The following is a 23,311-nucleotide window of genomic DNA, read 5'->3' as shown; positions in this document are numbered from 1 at the left end:
TACAACAACCTAGGGGCCCGCAAAGACGATTTCAAACTAGAAATGGTAACAACAGCTGAGGACCCTCCAACCTAACAAGGCCACTGGCCATGACAATATCCCCTCCAAATTCCTCAGACTCAGGAGCCGCCATCACCCCAGTCATCACACACATGATAAACCTATCCATAAAACAGGGACACGTACCCAAAGACTTCGAAATTGTGAGAGTAACCCCCCTGAACAAAAAGGGCAGCAAATTGGACCCAGGCAACTACCCCCTGTTTCTATTCTTACCTCCATCTCGAAAGTCATGGAATTCTTTTTATACAAACAGGTCGAAAAGTACCTTGTGGAAAAAAATCTAATCTACGAATTCCAATCTGGCTTCAGAACATCCCACTCCACTGACGCATGCCTTCTCTATTTGAACGACCACATCAAACAAGAGGTGGACGCGGGCAAATACTGCGGCATGGTCATGCTGGATCTACAAAAGGCCTTTGACACTGGCAATCACTCCATTCTGATTGACAAGCTAAAAGCAATTGGTTTTGATAGTCTATCAGTGAGCTGGATGCAATCCTACCTAGAGGGGAGAGAACAGATGGTGGAGGTAAATGGTACCCCCCCCCCCCCCCCCAGTGAGCTGTGGTGTTTCACAAGGAAGCATACTAGGACCGCTACTGTTCCTAATTTATGCAAATTACATGTCGTCAGCTTGTGACTGCAACTGGTTCCTGTTTGCGGACGACTCGGCCCTGCTGGTCTCTGACAAGAACAAGTTACAGGTTGAAAAAACCCTCAGCTCGGAACTAGGCAAAATCTGCATATGGCTCGCTGATAACAAACTATCATTACACATGGGCAAAACAGAGTCCATTCTCTTCGGTTCAAATAACAAACTCAGCAAGACCGACGGCTTCTCAGTTACAGTGGGTGACAATATTGTCACAAGGAAAGACAAAATTACCTACCTGGGTTCCATCCTAGAGGCAAATCTTTCCTGTGACAAAATGGCATCCAATGTAATAAAAAAAGTCAACCAACGAACTAGATTCTTGTACCGGATCTCCTCTCTGGTAAACAAGAATACCCTGAAGACTCTGGCAGGAGCACTCGTTCAAGGGTACTATGACTATGCGTGCACCTCATGGTACCAAAGCACCTCAAAGGCGCTTAAAACAAAATTACAAACATCACAAAACAAACTGGTCAGACTACTACTTGACCTGAACCCCAGAACCCACCTCACCCCTGCCCACTTTGACAACCTAGGATGGCTTAGAGTAGACAACAGAGTACAGCAACTTGCAATGGGCCTGGTCTACAAGATACACTATACGACCGGGGTGCCCATGTACATGTCAAAATACTTCACAAAGGTCAGTGAATACCACAACCACTACACCAGAGGAAGCTCAACAAATCATGTTAAACCCAGATTCGGCTCAAACAAGGGACTAAACACGTTTCGCAATTATGCCACAACAATGTGGAACACCCTACCCAAAGCTGTAAAGGAATGTGAATCCCTGCCCACATTCAAAACCGCTCTTAAAGAGCACCTACGGGAGGCTGCAATTCGAAACTGGCCACCGTAAATGCCCAAAACCCCCACCACCTCCTAATAGACAGTCTCCTCCCCACCGCATGTATATATTCCCTCCCCGCCGTATGTATATTTCTCTCCCACCCACCCACCCCCCCCTAATGTACAGTCCCCTCCCCATCATATGTATATACTCTGTCAGGATCTAGGGGTAACAGTACTGTATATTTGAATACCGTTTATGTCACAAATGTATCAGTACTAAATACCTATATGTCCCTATGCCATAAATGTCATGTATGTTGTGTATGTCATAAATGTCTATATGAATTGAAAATGGGGGACCCTGATGGAAACAAGACAAACGTCTTTCTCGGGTCTGCATCCCCTTAACAATTGTATGTATTGAGCCGTACTGTATTGTACCCATTCTGCAATCTGTTAAATAAAGTTTTCATTCATTCATTCATTCTCAGTTACAGTGGGTGAAAGAAGAAATTACCTACCTGGGTTCCATCCTAGAGGCAAATCTTTCCTGTGACAAAATGGCATCCAATGTAATAAAAAAAGTCAACCAACGAACTCGATTCTTGTACCGGATCTCCTCACTGGTAAACAAGAATACCCTGAAGACTCTGGCAGGAGCACTCATTCAAGGGTACTACGACTATGCTTGCACCTCATGGTACCAAAGCACCTCAAAGGCGCTAAAAACAAAATTACAAACATCTCAAAACAAACTGGTCAGACTACTGCTTGACCTTACTCCTAGAACCCACCTCACCCCTGCCCACTTTGACAACCTAGGATGGCTTAGAGTAGACGACAGAGTACAGAGTACAGCAACTTGCAATGGGCCTGGTCTACAAGATACACTACACGACCAAGGTACCCATGTACATGTCAAAATACTTCCCAAAGGTCAGTGAATACCACGATCACAACACCAGAGGGAGCTCCACAAATCATGTTAAACCCAGATTCGGCTCAAACAAGGGACTAAACACGTTTCGCAATTATGCCACATCAATGTGGAACGCCCTACCCAAAGCTGTAAAGGAATGTGAATCACTACCCACTTTCAAAAACACTTTAAAATAATACCTACGGGAGACTGCAATTCGAAACTGGCCCCTGTAAATGTCCTAACCCAACCCCCTCCAATGTACAGTAAATTACCAAGTATGGTTTTGTCAATATTCCAATGTACAGTTTTGCTTGTACAGTGTCCCTTACCCCACCCACCTCCAATGTACAGTCCCCCCCCACCCAACCTCCTCCAATGTACAGTTTCTACGTCAAATGTATACTCTCTTTTCTGGACTATTTTTGTATCACAAACAGTACTGTATTTGCAAATCTGGTATGTCATAAATGTATAGATGTAGCAGTACTGTCTATCTGTATGTCATCAACTCATCATGTATGTTATGATGAATTGAAAATGGGGGAACCTGATGTAAACAAGACGAAAGTCTTTCTCTGGTCTGCATCCCCTTAACAATTGTATGTATTGAGCTGTACTGTAGGCCCTACTGTACCCATTCTGCAATTTGTTAATAAAGTTTTCAATCAATCAATCAATCAATCAATGGCAAAAACCTGTATTCTATTCTTCTGGGGGACATAATCAAGGTTCGTTTTGAGCCCTCTGACAACAACTGTATGGCTACCAGGATGTATTTCATGGTGTACAATCCATGACAATGGTTTTCCTTTTAAAATAACTAACGATATTATTACTATATCATTTTAGTTTTGGTGACCCAACTTTCAAATCAGGGAAAGCCTGGCACTGTGTTAGCCTTGTTATTTCCCAATGAAACGATATGGGGGGCAGGTGAAACAATGAGGTTTTACAAGAGAAAATAAAATTAACGGTTTAAGAACAAAATAAAACAACAACATTTCTACTAGGCCTGAACCAATATGCAGAATCTCTGCTTTTGTTTTGACTGACACGAGTCGCAGAAGGAACAGACTGCGTGCACGCTCCCGTCGTTAAGCAGTGACAAAGATGGCGGTCGCCGTCGGATCAGGTAAACCGATTGTACATTCGCATTGATTGTAATTATTAGTTGATTTAACCGAGATATAACAGATTTCCAAACAAAACCTCGTAGTTGGTATTTGTGATAAATAAGCCAGTGGACAAAACACGTTGTCGTGGAACGGTAACAAAATACTGTTCGAAAGAAAAACGTGGACGCTAACTAGCATTAACATCATGGCTAAGTTAGCTTCAGAGCCGAGCTGGCCCAGTGTCTGCAGCAGCCTCGCGTTATCTAACTAGCTTGCTCGCTAGCGTTATCCGAGAGAGCGATAAGTTATAGCAAAGAAAACCACTTGGCTCGTTTTGAGTTTGTTTCGTTTTTGTTATTTTGTTATTCAGCTCGCAAGACATTCACTGTCGTGGTTAGCTTATGTTAGAAGGCTAGCTAATATGTTAGCTTGGTTGGCCAAGCTAGCTGTCCAACAACTGCAGAGTCATGGTATTTGAGAAAGAATGCATAACATTAGCTGATGGTAGTTTAACGTGGCTAGGCGCATATCTAGCTATTAACTACTCGATTACTGGAAACAAATGTTGATTAACGTCTTGTTAGCTGATCGTGAATGCATGTTGTGACACATGCAGCATATCATTGCCAATGCCAACATTGAATTGTACGCACTAAAACATACCACTTTGTAGCCAGATAACTTTTTGCGTGTTTAGCTTCACATAATCATGTTATCAGATAGGCGTGGTCAAACATGTTTGAGAGCTGTCAAAAGAGCTCATAAGTTATTTCAACAACATCCAAACAGTCAGAATGTACAGTTCATAATATAATCTTACTTGGAGCCCAGCCCTCTATTTATCAGTTACTTGGCATTCATTTTGTGCAAAATGCAATAGCTGTCCATTTATTGACACGGATCTTGGATCAGTTTCATATCCCCAAAAGGAAACATTTATTTACATTGTCTGGTCGCTCCAGATGGGAAAATCATTCATAGTCTCTTTGGGGGATTTTTTGGTCTTTAATCAAGCTTCATTGACATAATGCTAGGCTTGACAAGGCCCTTATTTTGCATGAAAATTCTGACCACAGCAAAAGCTATGGTGTAAAACGAAATGCGAGCCAGTGTAGCCACTTCCACTTCCAAGTTGATTACCTGGCATCATTAAAGATGCAGGTATACTATCCATAGGTCTAAGAGGTGGTGTGTGTGTCTGCTGATGTGCACCACACACAATCTCAAATTAAATAGAGCCAGCAATCGATTAGCAGGGCTTTTACCCTGCTCAGTCGTGCTTTGACAATGCTACTGACTGACCCTGTGCTGAGCAGCCCTTACACACTTTTAAGATTAATTATTATTTATTTTAAATAATTGACGAATGGACAAGCTGACAAATACAAGCATCTAGTTGTAGCTATTATTGTGCGGCAGTCTCACATACAACACATACATGTGTTGTTAAAACTAGGGAGATGACAATAACCACCCACAGTAATGGGAGGCATTCCGTACAAGGGTTGGGTACAATACAACACATTTCCCCATCTAAGAAATTATGTAAAATTTTTCTTTTTTGGCAGATTAACATTACAATTAATATGGTGGGCAGCCAATCTGAAACCTTATCAACCAATGGCTTAGTGTTGATATTATCAATGTAATTCATGATAAATGCTTTGTGACTTGAAGCAAAGAAATCTGGATGCTGTGTGTACTTCTATACTACAACTTGAGCGAAGGGATACAACTAGCCTAATATGATCATCATAGTGTATAGATATGCTATTTTGATCACAAAACCCCCTGAAATATCAATGTCAGACAAATCAGTTTTCACAAGTCTTATGTAAAATACGTAAGAAAAGAAAAATTCATATATCTATGGTTGCTACATAAATGGGGCTCATATTTAAATGTTTGTGTGAACTCTAAACCCCGAAACACACTGTAAGCAAAAGCGTAGCAGAACCGGTGCTTAATGGCATCAACTTCACGTCGGCACCCATGTAAACAGGCCCCATGTTAACACCGGCTGTGTGGAGCAGCCTCAGACGTAGGGAGAAAAATAGCGTTGGAATTTTTTTTTGCACGCGTGTTTATAGAAATGGTGACTTTCCCTCACTGTACCCCAGAATACATTAAATAGGCCTACATAGAGAATCCATGGGCCTGCCTTGCTACAAACACACGCACCTCTCACACACAGCCGTCGTGCCTTGCCATCTCTGCAAATTACATGGAATTATTACACCATTTATTGGTTAAGTAAGTCTACACACTCTTGATGGGCCGGCAATGCAGACTGTGTAGACTGGAGTCATTGTATTGCATGCTTATTATTTCACATTAGTTACATGGTAGGCCTACATGGTTGAGTACATGGTACTCGTCCCAAACGATTGAAAGGTGCACCTTTTTAAATCCTGGTTCTGACCTGTTAGCAAGCCCTAAAAATAATGGATGTGAGAACTCAAAGTTAATATTTTACGGCTCTACAACGTCAGTGTCACATGTATGTATGTACTATCTATTTAGCTGATGCGCAAGAAAGCTTTCTTTGTTTCATCACACTGCTTTTCTGTGTAGCCTAACTCTTGACTCAACACCTCCAACTCACTGGAGCAGCTTTTGATTTGGCTCTACATGAGAACTGTGTGTGTCACCCCCCAAAAAACGTGTTATTAGGATGCAGTACTGATGCCAATTTCTACCTTTCAGAATCCTAAACTTTTAGTATTGATCAATACAGAGTGCTGAATCTGATGCCATTCATTGCTTTTCATTGGACAAAATTATTTGACATATAGGCTAATTAATATTCTCCCATTACTTAGAGACATCTAACATGCATCTATGGGCCAAAAATGCAGGAAATCAAGTAGGGCTGACCTTCGAATATTTTTTTGGAATTCGAAGCTTCGGGGCCGAGATTCGATTTTAATTCGAAGCTTCGGGGGGAATTTTTTTTTATTGCTACAAAAAAATTATCTTGTGGGACTTGTACAGCACTTTGTTCAACTTTGTCAGTGCTGTAAAGTTGGAACCTTTTTAAATCTTAGCCAAACTAAACACTTTGCTTCCATGAAATATTGTAAGCCGTCATTTGAGGCTTTATAAAAGCAGCACAATGAACACAAATCTGTCAGTGCAGAGTCCGACCTCATCTTAAATAACAAACGGCATTGCTTGTTGTAGTTAACAAAGAGAGGCAGAGTTGATTTTGCAAAAAAAAAAAATATATATATATTTTTTTTTTCTCTCCATATTCGATGCCCATCGAACGAAGCTTCGAAGTATTTAAGACAGCCCTAAAATCAAGTCACTTTATTATAATTTTATTTTCTATTGAACATTTCCTGGCATATTACATTTTCCATGCTATCTGATTTTAGTATTGGTGACATTCTCTGATAATTGTATACCCTATTTTAACCTGGTATTGGACCCATATCCCATACCAGTGTCGGTGCATCCCTAGTTATGACCTGTATTTTGTGTGAAGTCAAAGTTCCCCGCAACTTCCGACTGTTGGAGGAGCTGGAGGAGGGCCAGAAGGGAGTAGGGGACGGCACTGTGAGCTGGGGCCTGGAGGACGATGACGACATGACGCTGACTCGCTGGAACGGAATGATCCTAGGGCCTCCCAGGGTGAGAGGGCCAACCTGTCCACTCATGATCATACAGCTGAAGTCTTTATTATGATGAACTGATTGATTTTAAAGGTATCCAATGGAGTTTTTGACCACTAGTTGATTAAATTGGTGCTATTGAGCATAGTCGCTGAAGATTTTGTGTCACAACGACGCCGTGCGCACGGGGATGACTTGATGTGTGAGCTTCAATGATTGGTCTATACAATTTCCCTCAATCTTAACTCATTCACGGCCAACCATGACTATAGTCGTGTTATCTCGCCATGCGTTGAGCACCAGGACCCCCGAAAACCTGAGTATACTCGGATTTTCATATTTTTTTCTTTTATTAGATTTTTTTATTCTATCCAGTTTCACGGACCTCGGTGTATCATTGGGACTCATTCTGAGACGCCAAGAGAGCAATGCCGGCCGAATCCTGCTAGGTGGCAGTATTGCCCACCCTTTGAAACCTTATTTCACACTGTTAATACATTATATATAGTCCGGGCGGAGAATTTGGACTCAGGCAAGTAAATCCCTTCATCCGAGCACTTTGGAACGCGTTCAGCACACTTCATGCATATTTTGTGCCAGTTCATGTCAGAGACTCGATGGACATCAATACTGGAAATCGCGATCAGACAATTGGAATATTCTTTCTGGGATACCTCCTAGGGATGGGCATTTTAAAGAAAAAAATCCAGATCGATTGATCGCATGCTATACTCCAGTGATGGTGTATTACTCTAAAAGGAAAAAAAAAAAAATATATATATACCGTAAATCCTCTAATAGTGGAGGGTACTCGATTAAAGGACGGGCCTCTTATAATGGCCGAGGGTTTGATGCATGCAGACAAATAAAGGCCGGTCTCTCTCCAATATAAGGTCGCAAAAAAAAGTTTATTTTTTATTTTTTGTGCGGTGATATAGAATGAGAAACTCTTGCCAATAATCAAGTGCTGCCTCCCGCTACACTGACTACCGTACATTAACGTTTCCCTCTGGTTGGCGTTAGCTTTAGCGCTAGCTAACGTTGTCATAATATCTAGATCTGTGGTGTCAGCTGGATGACGTTGACTTCGTTTGCAAACGTTAACGTTCGCTATCTATATGGCGTTGGCAGGAGAGGCTGGCGTTGTCCAGTTGACACATTACAGATCATGATGCTATGATAACGTTAGTAGCTAAAGCTATTGCCTGTTATTGATTCAACTCGATTCGACTGAGGAAGTCGAGAAGGTAGGTACCACACGCTAAATCGTCAGTTAGACAGTTCCAACTTCAGTGTGAATTACGTTAATCCCACAATTACTCAACTGCACTCAATATTTAAATACCAATGCTAGTCTAAATAAATGTAGACAGACAATGTACGTATTTAATAATAATAATAATAATAATAATAATAATAATAATGCAATAAAAGTCTGAAAATGAAGGGATTATGTCCATGAGTGTCATTTTTAGAAATTAAGGCCTGCCTCTTATATAAGCCTCTCTCTAAGGCCTGGTGCTCTTTGCAGCTGAGGTAAATAGAAGACCCGTCCTATATTTGAGGATTTACGGTATTATTATTATTTTCTTTTTTTTTACTTAATTTTGTTTATTCACGTATATGTTTAACACATTGGGCGCCGGGCATTGTGCCCATCATTGCACCCAGTCTGCCAGCACTGTAACCCTATGGAGATGTTTACCTTCTTTGCAGGGCTATAACTTTTTAAATTGTATTGCTATATTGACATTACTAGTATGGCCCATTCAACATCGATTATCTATCGTTCCGGATGTGGGAACGTTATATTTTTTCATTCATACATTGTTGTGTTAATACCTTCGAGAATATAAGTATGTTTTTAAGCTTTTCTGCTGTAATTCCAAAAACGCTAGTTATAGGCGCTGACGCATATGATAGATTGTCGATTGGCGTTTCTTTCCTATACACGCTATATAAAAAAAAATTCAAATGTATATGATCGGTATACTGTACATTATGCTTCATGCATGAAGGAAAGGGGGGGGGGGGTCGTTTATAATTCCTTGATTGTCAGTAACAGCTTTATTTAGTATGGGTTGATATATTGATCAGACTGATTGCAAACAAGGAAATGGACAATCGGGCTGAAAATAACGTTAGTGTCCTCTTACCGTTCGCATATGAGACTGGAGGAAAAAGATCCCAATTATTTGACGCTGATCTCCTAGATCCATTTCCGGTTTGTATGGCGCAATAATAACCGAAATCATATTGATTATTGCGTTTCGAAAGCGATCCAAATGCACTCGAGTGTTTGTCTGGAGTCCCGTAACAAGATATGACTGCCGGAGGGATTTCCTCGATGCACCGACCGCCACTTCCGGTTTGCCGTGAGTGTAACTCACCCGACCATCCACCAGGTGGCGGTATTGAGGCGTTGCAATCTCAGACAGGGTGCCGCTGCAGTCCGGAGGGAGGCTGGATGAATTATGAATGCCATGGCGAAAAAATGAAATATTGATCCCAAAAACAATTTACGCCGTTGTTGGCGTTCAACGCATGGCGGGCAATAACGGTTACGCCGTTTATGGCGCACAATGTGTTAAGGAAACCAACAAACAGTTATAATCTTATTCTTACACATACATGTGAAACAAATATGTAATTTGAATTTTTTTTTAATTTCTCATAAAAATTATTAATAATTTAAGATCGATTTTCTCATAGCTACGAGTAATCGATTACTCACGCCAATCCCTAATACCTCCTAGTAAAGGTAAGGACTATATGACATCAATCCTACTTTGATCCAACAATGATTTCACATCGATCGCAACGATCAACGTATGTAGTACTAAAAAATAAATGCTGTTGCTGGCGATCAGAGCATCAAAAAATGACCTTTTTGATGCATTCATGATGAAACATAATACCTATTATATACCTTTGATTTGGAAATAGTAACGTGTCCAGGCGAGCAACGCAAATGCCTTTAGCAAAACTCACATAGCGCTCCATAACACAGCTTCCAGGAATTAGCCAGGATCACTCTGAAACTATACAATATTCACCACGGGATAACACGCAAACGTATACTTGGACGAGAGATAGTGAATGTCAAATGAGCCATATTATTGTCTCCATAGCTATATAGAATATAGATATAGCTCTGCAAACATTGTGACGCACAGTGAAAATGCCTATCTTTTAAAGCGTGGCCCATTGAATGGAGATAATGGCTGGCGCTGAAAGTGTTAAGCTAACTGCCTGTCAAACAAAGGAAGTTGGACTTATTTCAGTCATTGGCCAAACATTTTATTCCTTTTTAAGAAAAACATAATTATTTTTGAATATATATTTTTGAATATTATGATTATATAATATTATAACTTTAACTGTTGAATTGCATGTCAGAATTTGACCAACTTTGTTATTGTGTATTATGTCCACAAGAGGGCAAACCAATACAATGACAGACTTTGAGCTGTGATAAACACGGACCGGGAAGTCATCAAACCATGAGGACCTGCATGACACATCTCTCCCTCATGATGGGCCACTGGTTAGAAGCACTTTTGGACCATTGGTTGCATCACTTGCCTTTTGATTTTCTCTTGAGCACTACATGTTATGCATTCACATATGCAATCTGAAGCTGGGCGGCTGAGTGGCGCAGTGGGCAAGGCACTCGCCACTAACGCAGGAGATGCTGGTATCGAGCCCAGCTCTCTGCGTTGCTACCGGCTTGGCCGGTCGTTCATACTAACACAATTGGCAGTGTTAGAGGGTGGGAAAGCCGGTGGGTGGGGATTGGACGTTGTGGACAGCGACTCCTACAGGTCGGTTGGTGCTCCTGTACAGCAGAATCGGGAAGTATCGGGGGCAGCGTGAGCCTCCCACCCGTTACTCCTCGCCACTGAGGGATTGCGCTGTTCAGGTGAAAAGATGCGACAGCTGCCTCCTCGTGTACCGGAGGGGACACGTGATGCAAGGCTTGGTCCTCACTGCAGCCGACCAGTGGGAGGCATAGTCTAGCAACGTTCGAGACAGGGGAGGGGAGAATTGAAGGGAGAAATGGTGAGGCAAAATTGGAATGGGAGAAAAATAAGGAGAAAAAGTGGATAAAAAAAAACATATGCAATCTGAAGCTTAACCGATTTGCGGCCAACCACGTATATATACGTGATTGGGCGCCATCCTTTGAAGGCCAACCACGTATATATACGTTGTAAACTCTGTTTTGCTTTTATTCCATTTTAATATCCTACTCAATGTCACAGAGCTGTATTTTGGCTGGAAACGGCATATCGGGACTCCGAAAGTGCAGTACCGGCCAGATCCTGGTATTGGCGCTGTCTCGATAATGCAGTTTCCCCTGTTGCAGACCGGGTGTCACTTTCTTATCGCTCTGGGTTAGCTTTTCTGTTAGCCTAAAGCTATGGCTTTACCAGCTCGCCTGGAATACCTTTTGCGACGCCGAATTCAGTATGCAGTAAAGGAATATAGCATCAGCCAATGGACATATTGATCTACCAGATGGCAATCAAATAACTGGGAAATTCTTTTTGGAATCCAACCGGCCACAGGTAAGAGCGATTTGACGTAAATTTCAGTCTGATCGGGCCTTGTTCTCATAGCCATCCACCCGGTCAGCGTATGATGTTGCAATAACGAATGCCGTTATTGGTAATCAATAATCAGAAAAGACTTCCCCCGCCCCCCCCCCTTTCATGCATTCATGGTGGGACATGATACAGATCATATGCATTTAGATTTTTAACTCTAGCTTGTGTAGGGCCGAAACGGCAATCGATTAAACGTTATTAGCTTAGCGCCCTATAACTAGCTTTGCAGGAATTACCCCAGACCATTGCGCTATATAGTTCATATTCACGACGCTATAAAACGGGAATGGATTGATGAATTTTTTTTTTCTTTATGGCATATTGAAGGGAAGGTTTATACTGTCAATTGACAATGACAATGGATACATAGCAATAATATAAAATATAGATTTAGCTCTACAAACAACCTCACGCACAGAAAACTTGTAATGAAAAGCTGGCCTCATATATTAGAGTGGGATTAGACGGGCCCCAATGGCCTCGAATGTGTTTAAATAAAGAGCATAGCATTCCTTTGCAATAGTGCACACAATACTAGAAGGATTCATGAACGGTTCAGATAACAGACAGGGAAAATATCAATACATTTGTCAGTTACACATTTAAGTTCCTACAAATTGTGATCTTACAAAGGCGCATATTTACTGGTGATATTCACTGGCTACACAGGATTGGCTTGAACAGAACACAAAATGCCAGAGGGATTTATGAACACTTTGGATAATAACACAGTAGGGATGATATCCTGCATAAGTAGCTGCTATTGACAGCTTGCTAGCATTAGCTACCAAGTGCAACTACCTACTTTCACATTGATGCCACCAAGTGGCTGCGCCTAGTCGTGCCATGGACCTTCGCGGTTTCATACTTGTTTTAATCTATAAGTTACAGAATAGCGGCTAATGGTAAAGAAATAGCCTTGCTAAATGAGTAGGCTGAAAATAGAATCATGAACAGATCTCCACATATAATGTTTTATGATGACTTCTTCCAACAACCAAAGCCGTTTGTTCTTAAAACATATTGAACTGCCACCACCTGCACATTATCTCAGCCCATCCCACTGATGGATGTAAGGATCCTCCGTGGCAACAAGCCTCATTAAGTCCCCCATTGAGGTAGATGTTAAAACCTTGGAAGAAGGGCACTTACTTCCTATCTATTCATTATTCTATATTTATGAATGGAGTTACTCTAGACATCTGGCCAAAATAATTTGGGTGCATGTTTTTGAGATGTGCCCTAGTGGTGGAATAGTAGGTCATCTGTAGCCTACATAGCTTTTCATACAACTTTGTCTTGAGTTTCCACAATGACCGAAACTGAAATATTTCCAAACAGGCTTTTTGGATCACTCGCCGGGTGCCCAACTCATTGCCACACAGATGTTATTCAATTATTCACTCTTTTCAGGTTGAACAATAGGCCTATGTTTTATTTTCATTCCACTAAGAAATTAAAGTGCTGTCGCGTCCATTAAGTAACCGTACAACCTGTTGACAGGAAGTCAGCCGCGATGGAGGCGCTGCATTATTTTCTTTCAGTCAAATGTAATTTTTGCTTTTACAATTCAAATGGCTTAAAAAGAAAAGGAAGAAAACTCTGTTGGATATCTAGTCTGGTGAAATTCATGTTGTATTCAAAATATTCCCATGATGTTTTTTTTGCCATACAATGTTGCCATGTTTGTCATTTAATGCCTGTTATTTCATTACAATCCCCTGTTTTTTGCGATCAAGATGTCTGCAATCAAATACTATGAATAGTCTAAATCAGGGCTGCCTAAAGTAGCGTCCATCCACAACATTCTTTTTGTGGCTTCAAAGAATGGTAAAATAACCTACTTGGTCTATGATGATGCCATCCAATTATATTTGAGGAGTGATTTTAAAATGACCACCTTTAATATATGGCATGTAATTGCGGGCGGCTACGTGGCGTAGTGGGCAAGGCGCTCGCCACGAATGACGGAGACGCTGGGCTTGCCTGTTCGAGCCCAGCGCTCATTGCTTTCAGTTTAGCTGGTCGTCCGTACTAATACACATTGGCCGTATTAGGGGGTGGGAAACTGATGGGTGGGGATCGGGCGTTGTGGACAGCGACTCCTACAGGTCGGTTGGTGCGCCTGCGCAGTAGAATCAGGAAGTGTCAGGGGCAGCGTGAGCCTCCCACGCGTTACTCCTCGCCACTGAGAGATCGAGCTGCGCAGGTGAAAAGATGCGACTGCTGTTACCTCAAGTACCGGAGGGGACTTGTGCTATGTATGACTTAGTCCACATTGCAGCCGGCTTGTGGGAGGCAAGAAACGGCGTTCGTGACAGGGGAGGGTTGAATTGGATGATATGAAATTGGGATGGGAGAAAAATATAGAAAATGGAAGAAAAAGTGGATAAAAAAAAATATATGGCATGTAATTAAGAAACACATTCCATATGAGGCACTAACACTTGCTTTTATAAATTAACAACATCCCGGGCCGCAGGGCACATTCTTTGGCCGTGGGCTTTCACCCAAGTTCTGCCTTGGCCCCTGGCTCTCCATGTCCAAACTGTTGGCCACTCCTGAGTCAAATAATTTGGATTGCGAACCTTGTCACCTTGATGTATATAACTCCTGATTTTTTATTTTTATTTTCATCTACTTTTTCTCCCATCCCAATTTCGTATTGTCCAATTCTACCCTCCCCTGTCTCGAACGCTGTTAGGCCAGCATAGGTCCCCGGGCCGGATTCGAACCCCGGACGCTGCAATTACACTGCGAGCGCAGCTATAACTCCTGTCTTTTAACTGTGTGCAAATTACACTTAAGTCTTTTGATAATTAGAAGCATAATGGAATGATGGAAACCTTGCTTATCTTAAAACGGACCTAGGCTGTGTAGTTCAATTATATCCACCATCATTGATTCGGTTCATATGGTGCCCCTTCTGTTCAATGTGGGCTTAAAATAATTGCTTTTAGAGAATATGCACCATGTCAATATCTGTTGGGCAAGTCAAGGAATTGTCCCATTTTCACTCACAAAAACATGTTACATGCTAAACTAGGGACCAAGGTTGCTCTGAGCAGGAGTTCTCATATGTCAGGCCAGCTTGGAATAAGCCTGCTGTGGCACATTAGTCACATGGCTGTCAGCCTACAGGCTGAAGGCTGAGATTCATGACTGCCTGCAGACCCTACTGGTCTGAATGCATACACTAGTCAGCCCAGAACCACAGATAAGGTGGAGCACCATAGGCCTGGGACTCTAAACCAGGCTTGAAACATGCTGTTGTCTTGCCTCACAGGGATCCACCAGCAGGGTTCCTGCGCTAATGGAAAGTCATGTGAATGTGAAGTCGTGTTTTCCAGGAGTGGAACTGTAACATCTAGCTGAGCTGCTGGCTGATTACTTTTTACAGTATGACCAGGCAAAAACACACCTGTAGCCAAATCAAGACCCAAAACACAAAAATTGGTTATCCAGGGAAAAACATTAAACATTTGATTAAACGTTGACATGGAGATGGTGCTGTATGCAATGGAAACGTCATGGACTTTGATCAGCACAAATGCCCCCTGCACCAGGTCTTCAATATATTTTTTATTCTGATCTATAGTTTAAAATGGTGGCTATTGTATTAGTGATGGGAATACTTGACTTTTTTAACAGACTTGATTATCTCAGGAGTAGTGAGTGTATTCAGAATAGATTAATCTTCTTTTAAATTATAATTTCATGGCTTGTGGCGCTACAGACTACCCTCACCCCCTCCTGCCAAACTAATTAACCGAAGAACAAAGCACCATTTAACAAAGATAAACCAAATAGTCTATAATAACAGGTAATTAATATATCAAAAACCATAATATTTTCTACAATAGGCATCAGCCAAATCCTGACCAGTCTTTGTTATTAAAATAGCTTTCGGTCATAAGTCTAAAGGAGGCTAATAATTATTATTTTTGTTTACTTGATCTATACTGCAGTGCAAACTGATTTGGGTCTTGCATCCTTACATCCTGTTACAGTTGTTCGATATCATCAGCTGTATCCATAAACCCCAGAACCTGTCTTCCGCAGGTCTTTGGGATAGGCTCATTAATGTTAAGAGCCAGGCAACTCAATCAGAGCCATGCCAACCGTTCGGCTCACAGGTAGCCTCATGCGGTAACAATCCATCATTCAATGATTCTTTGGGAACGGTTCAGTGAGCAAGTGTTTGGAGGAATTCAGGTACAGGCAGAATCTGTTCACTTCATTCGTGAAGCTGAGAACCGCGATCTCCATGGCGGTTCGCTTCAGTAGCACCCGATTCAAATTAACCGCCCGCCTCTCCTTCACCTCGCCATCTCTTTCACTGCCGCCCGCCTCTCCTTCACCTCGCCATCTCTTTCACTGCCGCCCGCCTCTCCTTCACCTCGCCATCTCTTTCACTGCCGCCTGCCTCTCCTTCACCTCGCCATCTCTCTTTCACTGCCGCCCGCCTCTCCTTCACCTCGCCATCTCTTTCACTGCCGCCTGCCTCTCCTTCACCTCGCCATCTCTTTCACTGCCGCCTGCCTCTCCTTCACCTCGCCATCTCTTTCACTGCCGCCCGCCTCTCCTTCACCTCGCCATCTCTTTCACTGTCGCCTGCCTCTCCTTCACCTCGCCATCTCTCTTTCACTGCTGCCCGCCTCTCCTTCACCTCGCCATCTCTTTCACTGCCGCCCGCCTCTCCTTCACCTCGCCATCTCTTTCACTGCTCCCTCCCTCTCCTTCACCTCGCCATCTCTTTTTCACTGCCGCCCGCCTCTCCTTCACCTCGCCATCTCTTTCACTGCTGCCTGCCTCCTTCACCTCACCATCTCTTTCACTGCCGCCTGCCTCTCCTTCACCTCGCCATCTCTTTCACTGCCGCCTGCCTCTCCTTCACCTCGCCATCTCTTTCACTGCCGCCCGCCTCTCCTTCACCTCGCCATCTCTTTCACTGTCGCCTGCCTCTCCTTCACCTCGCCATCTCTCTTTCACTGCTGCCCGCCTCTCCTTCACCTCGCCATCTCTTTCACTGCCGCCCGCCTCTCCTTCACCTCGCCATCTCTTTCACTGCCGCCTGCCTCTCCTTCACCTCGCCATCTCTTTCACTGCCGCCCGCCTCTCCTTCACCTCGCCATCTCTTTCACTGTCGCCTGCCTCTCCTTCACCTCGCCATCTCTCTTTCACTGCTGCCCGCCTCTCCTTCACCTCGCCATCTCTTTCACTGCCGCCCGCCTCTCCTTCACCTCACCATCTCTTTCACTGCCGCCTGCCTCTCCTTCACCTCGCCATCTCTTTTTCACTGCCGCCCGCCTCTCCTTCACCTCGCCATCTCTTTCACTGCTGCCTGCCTCTCCTTCACCTCACCATCTCTTTCACTGCCGCCTGCCTCTCCTTCACCTCGCCATCTCTTTCACTGCCGCCTGCCTCTCCTTCACCTCACCATCTCTTTCACTGCCGCCCGCCTCTCCTTCACCTCGCCATCTCTTTCACTGCCGCCTGCCTCCTTCACCTCGCCATCTCTCTTTCACTGCTGCCTGCCTCTCCTTCACCTCGCCATCTCTTTCACTGCCGCCCGCCTCTCCTTCACCTCGCCATCTCTTTCACTGCTGCCTGCCTCTCCTTCACCTCGCCATCTCTTTCACTGCCGCCCGCCTCTCCTTCACCTCGCCATCTCTCTTTCACTGCTGCCTGCCTCTCCTTCACCTCACCATCTCTTTCACTGCCGCCTGCCTCTCCTTCACCTCGCCATCTCTTTTTCACTGCCGCCTGTCTCTCCTTCACCTCGCCATCTCTTTCACTGCCGCCTGCCTCTCCTTCACCTCGCCATCTCTTTCACTGCCGCCCGCCTCTCCTTCACCTCACCATCTTTCACTGCCGCCTGCCTCTCCTTCACCTCGCCATCTCTCTTTCACTGCCGCCTGCCTCTCCTTCACCTCACCATCTCTCTTTCACTGCCGCCTGCCTCTCCTTCACCTCGCCATCTCTTTCACTGCTGCCTGCCTCTCCTTCACCTCGCCATCTTTCTTTCACTGCCGCCTGCCTCTCCTTCACCTCACCATCTCTTTCACTGTCGCCTGCCTCTCCTTCACCTCACCATCTCTTTCACTGCCGCCTGCCTCTCCTTCACCTCACCATCTCTTTCACTGTCGCCTGCCTCTCCTTCACCTCACCATCTCTCTTTCACTGCCGCCTGCCTCTCCTTCACCTCGCCATCTCTTTCACTGCCGCCTGCCTCTCCTTCACCTCACCATCTCTCTTTCACTGACAAAATAGTTAAACCGCCGAAATAACCTGGCAGGTTTCAATCAAGGAAGTTATAAAGTTGGAATACCTTGAGTTTTGGAGAAACGAGCACAAATTTGCACTAGCAAAGAAAATGGCAACCTGTGGCCACTAGAGGGTGGGAACATTTTTGTGGACCGACAGAGCAACCTATAGAGCTGCTGGTCACAGCTAAAAATACACTTACTGTACAGTTACTGTGGAGAACAGCCAGCAAACGAGTCACTGCAGTATTTGGTGACCGATTACAGTTCCTGGAGAGGGATAATATCATGTTCTGGACAGTAAGGCACACTCTGTGGGCTAATTGGCCCCCCTCTTGTTTTTGCAGACAAACTATGAGAACAGGATATACAGTTTGAAGGTGGAATGTGGACCCAAGTACCCAGATAGTGCCCCTTTTGTCCGCTTTGTGACCAAGATCAACCTGAACGGCGTGCACAACTCAAATGGCGTGGTAAGTTTCTACGTCTCTTTCCTTAACTTGGTAAAAATGGATGAATGATTATTATAATTTATTATTGTGTTCAACTGGAATTAATAGAACAGTCGTGGCTTGGATGCTAACTCCGTAAAATGGCTGCCATATATTGTTTGATGTTGTTACGGACATCGGTTTTCAACATTATAAACAATTCTATGGAAGCCATCTCAGGGGTACCGACAACATATACTGTTAACAGAGAAGTAAATTACCTATCTGAAAATCATGGATGATTTAAAAGCTGCAATTTCAGTTGATTGACAAGTATAGAATTTATTTTAGGATCATACTTCCCAGAGGTATGTTATTCCCTCTGTACAGAATCGGATACAAACATACCATCTGAAATTGAGGCCCCTCGTTTTCCTAAAGGAACAACCCTGTCCTGTGTGTGGATTTCAGCTATAAAACAATATAACTTGAAGGACCAGCATGAGTTGGCATATGCATACATCTTGTTTTAATTGTTTTAAAACATTGAAATAGGTCTAATAGGTGCAGTGTTATTTATTCGGATTCGGAATAGGATTACCCATAAAGTATTTTTAGCTAGCTAACATTAACCGTTGGAAGGCAGGTTGAACAGGGCTTGATGCTTACTTCCCCTCCCAAGGACCACATGTGCTCTTAAATGGAAAAAAGATTAGGAGTACAGAAAGACATTTAGAAGCACAGTGAAAACTGTTCGTACAGTCACTTTCAGTAGGGTTGGGTATTGTTTGGATTTGATCGATTGTGGTTCTGCTTATTGAATCTGGTTCTTATCACATCATCATTATAGTTTTGGTGATTCTTAGTAATCCCAGGAAAAGACGCGATAATAGTGTTTTAGTGGAATACACTTATCACGTTGTCATTTTTCGCCTGATTAGCGAATCTTCCTGAAATCAATGCTAGATTATCATTATTATATCTTCTCGTGCATACATGAAATGGCCCTCGAAAACACACCAGACCGTTTCCAATGAAGTGCAATAGCTCCGCAAGGCAGTAGAGGGCTGTGTTGACCATCAGCCAGCTCAGACAGGGTCTGCAGAGGCTGCAGCCATGAATTATGAATGGATATAGCGAATAAACGAAATAACCATCATGAAAACGAGTTTACTCTTTGTTGGCGCTCCACGGTTGGACGGCAATAACGAGTGTACTCGTCTTTGGCGCAGAATGAGTTAAAGGAACACTCTAATGTTATGGAAAATCTTTTGTCAGACAAGAAGATTGATAACAGTTTCAGTGTCCAGTAGCCCCAGAGAGAGGTCCAGGTGCATAGCTAGCCTAGCTTAGCACAATGACTGGAAGCAGTAGGAAGCAGTTAGCTTCCATCAAAATGTAAGAAATACTACTTAGCAGCAACTCCAGAACTGAAGCAGAGAGGAAATTGATAGCAATCTTCTCGTCTTGACTCTGGGGAAGATAAATATCAGTAAGTGGGCAAGATAAATATCAGTAAGTGTGTTTATCAAAATGTTGGAGTGTTCCTTTAAGGCCACGAATTAAAGCCACGATTGAAAATAATGTACTTCCTTACTTGACAATAGCCTATAACAATAATATGAGAGAGAGCATACAAGAACAATGAATCTCACTGCCATGTTGTAGCCTACTCCATGTGTAGCCTGCCTATGTGATGAATAAAAACTTGAACTTGAATTCCATCACGCCTGTGCGGGAGCTCACAAATGGGCACACAAGCCGACGTTATTAGGCCTAACTATAGCCTACGTCTATAAACGTCACACAAGCAAATTAGCCTATACGAGTGTCTTAATGTGCAGCAAGCATTAGAAATAGCTAGTTGAAATGGCCTGATCAAGATCAAGATCAAATCGAAGTTTGGATTTAGCCTGATAGTGAGAAATCTTTTCTGAAGCAGGCACTGTCATGCAAAATCAGCTGAAAAACGTCCACTGAAAAGTTACTGTATGTTGATTATTTGTATGACAAAGTCAGAGTCAACCCTTGCAAAAAGTTGTATTTAATTAATTGAAAACCGCATTGATATTACGTAAAAGCAAACTGGCAATAGAAAAGATGTTCAAAATAATCTACCGGTAGTTCCCTTAAAACGCGAATGCTGTTAAATAAAAATATACAGTCGAGGTTAAAATAAGAATATGACTTGGCCTGAAAAAAATCTTTAATCCCTGAGATATAGCCCTGCAAACACCGCAACGCACAGTGAAAATCCCTATCTTTTAAAGCGTGGCCCATTGACTGCAAGGATGGATAAAACGGCTGTCGCTGAAAGTGTTAAGCCCGAATGGTCCGGTATCGGACCGATAATAATTTCACGCCATAAATAGATCAATACAGTCCGTATTAATTTATGTAGCGTTTTTCTTTTCAAATGTAGCCTAGAGTAAAGACCCTAACGCTATCAAAACAGCCGTAAAAGTGTATATTTTCAGCACTACGTTTGTTTACCAATGATTTTAAGTGTTATTAGCTAAATATGAGTTCATAAATATATGCGCATCCCGGCGAAAACCGGATGAATTAGACGGAAATAAAGGCTGTCATACGTGTGTGTAGTCCTATGAAAGAAGAGACCCAGGGCTTTCGATGGGCTTTCGAATTTCATAAAACCACTTCCCAGCTCACGCCAGCAGCCCCTGTCAATCATCTGACTTCCAGCTTGAACTTTTTCTTTTTAACGTTATTTTCGGGATCATATCTCACGAGTCGAACAAACCTGAACGTTATTGCCATAAAATAGAACGTAGTTCGTTTCTTTACCTTTCTGTAAAAAAATAAAAACGCATCTCAAACTGATGAAAAATGGCGGTGCTATTTACATTACAAAAAAGTAACTGTACTTACAGATTTCATTCCCAGACTTTGCTGCCCTGTCAGGGGCGCCTCCAGATTTAACTCTGCTATTGGAAAGAGGAGATTTGGCCCGATCCATAGATGTGTGACACATAATAATGACTATAATAAGGCCTGATATTCTATATTCATATTTAAAATAGCATGTGTCCGAATGGCAAAATTCGGTACTGTATCTACTATCTACAAAACCCCCTGTAAATCATCTGCCCTTTATTCATTTGTACACTTGATCTCAAGAAGGTGCTGAATAATTTGTCACGCATGGTGTTATTCACCGTCAAAGATGGAAAAAAGAAAATTGATATTCTCCTTTTGGTTCATTACAATTTACTCAAGCCTAGTAACGGACACAATATTTCTGACACTGGGAATACATTCCTTGAGATCCATAGATGTCCCTAGATACCAAGAACATGCAAATTGCCTTGTAGAAGTGGAGTCTTCCATTTACTTAGGTATGTATTTTTAGGCAACCTTTCTGAAAATATGGCTGGGGCTTAAAGGGGAACTATTTTACTATTTCTTTCACTATTTGGGCACGTTTACACAATTCCTGTGAGTCTATGGAACACCTCTGTAATATATATATTTTTTTTATTCATTGTTTTGTATTTCTAATCAAGTCCTCAAAAACAGCATTTTTCTACCTCAAGATCTCGAGCTGTTTTGAGGCTGGGCACCTAAACCACTGCGGAGCGTCGTCGTCTATCTCAACATTAACATGCAGCAGTGACTATATGACATCACATATAGGCACATTTTCAAACGACTCAGTTCAGTGAGGGTGAATATTGTGAGAGGAGAATTGGAAGAATGCGCCAATATGAGAATTTTGAGACATAGATCATATTAATATAAGTTCACATAGCTAGGAAACAATGCTAAACACTCAAAAAGGCCATTTATAAGATAGTTCCCCTTTAACACAATGAGTGCCACGCCCCTTCCGGGAAGTGACCACTTCCGTGCCGCCCATTAACCCCATGTAAACGTAGTTGTAGTTTGTAGAACTAAACCTATATTTTATAGTATCGCTATGGGTCTAATAACGCCCCCGAGTCTCATTGAGCTACTTCTGGTCAACGTGCAAAAAACAGATTATTTTTTCATCCGTACATTTCCGTTTGATACCATTTTGAATATGAACATAGTCCGGCCGCTTCTGAGCAATTCCAGGGAAAAGACACAAAAACTGCATTTGTGTAATTCAATAAACACGTTTTTCGCCTGATTATCGGATCTTCCTGAAATCAATGCTAGATCATCACTATTATTAGGGATGCCCCGATCGATCGGCCACCGATCGTTATCGGCCCATAATCAGTATAAATATGCGATCAGTGATAATGCTTTATTTTCGCCGATCGTCAAAACCGATCGATGACACGGAAAACATGATCCAATTCTCTGCGGAGTTCTCACTCGCTCACAGCCACACTCTGCTGCTGCGCGTCTTGCTGCTCCTCCTCCTTCTCCCCCTCCCAGACGAGACCCATCTCATGTCAACAAACAAACCCTTCGAGCACCGCAGAGCTCCTCTTTCAACATAACTGAAGCATTAAACAAAATGGCCCAGTCATCTATTCACTTTAGTTAAATACACGAGGCGTTGTCTAATGTTATCTAGCTACTGATGGCTCCTGCTATCAACGTGACAGTTTGGCATTCGTTTTCGCAAGCGCTGGCTAGCGTTGGCTAACTAGCTATCGCCCGTGAGCTAACGTTAGCTACCGAGCTAGCGTTACTGTTTAAACAAAACTACAGTCAACTATTCACTTTAGTTTAATACATGATGAGGCGTTGTCTAACTGGCTAGCTACTGATAGCTCCTGATATCAACAAATGCGCATTTCAGTTTAAGAATTATAGGGAATCAGGGATGCACCAGCATGAAACCTCCGTTAGCTAGGTAGCTCACGTTAGTGAGCTAAAT

General features: G+C 42.8%; 1 protein-coding gene across 1 annotated transcript in view; it reads left to right on the top strand.

Moving 5' to 3' along the window:
* Positions 1 to 3,482: 3,482 nt before the first annotated feature.
* The window catches only part of LOC311230043 (ubiquitin-conjugating enzyme E2 variant 1-like), a 36,954-nt gene continuing 17,125 nt past the window's right edge, over positions 3,483 to 23,311 (top strand). The window contains exons 1-3 of the mRNA XM_084316179.1: positions 3,483 to 3,570; positions 7,044 to 7,189; positions 18,394 to 18,519. Of these exons, the coding sequence (XP_084172305.1) occupies positions 3,549 to 3,570; positions 7,044 to 7,189; positions 18,394 to 18,519 (294 nt within the window). The 5' untranslated portion in view covers positions 3,483 to 3,548. The remainder of the gene's footprint in view (positions 3,571 to 7,043; positions 7,190 to 18,393; positions 18,520 to 23,311) is intronic.

Source organism: Notolepis coatsorum, assembly GCF_963971535.1.
Source record: "Notolepis coatsorum genome assembly, chromosome: 6".
Classification (NCBI taxonomy): Eukaryota; Metazoa; Chordata; class Actinopteri; order Aulopiformes; family Paralepididae; genus Notolepis; species Notolepis coatsorum.
This window is presented reverse-complemented; position numbering and strand designations above follow the sequence as displayed.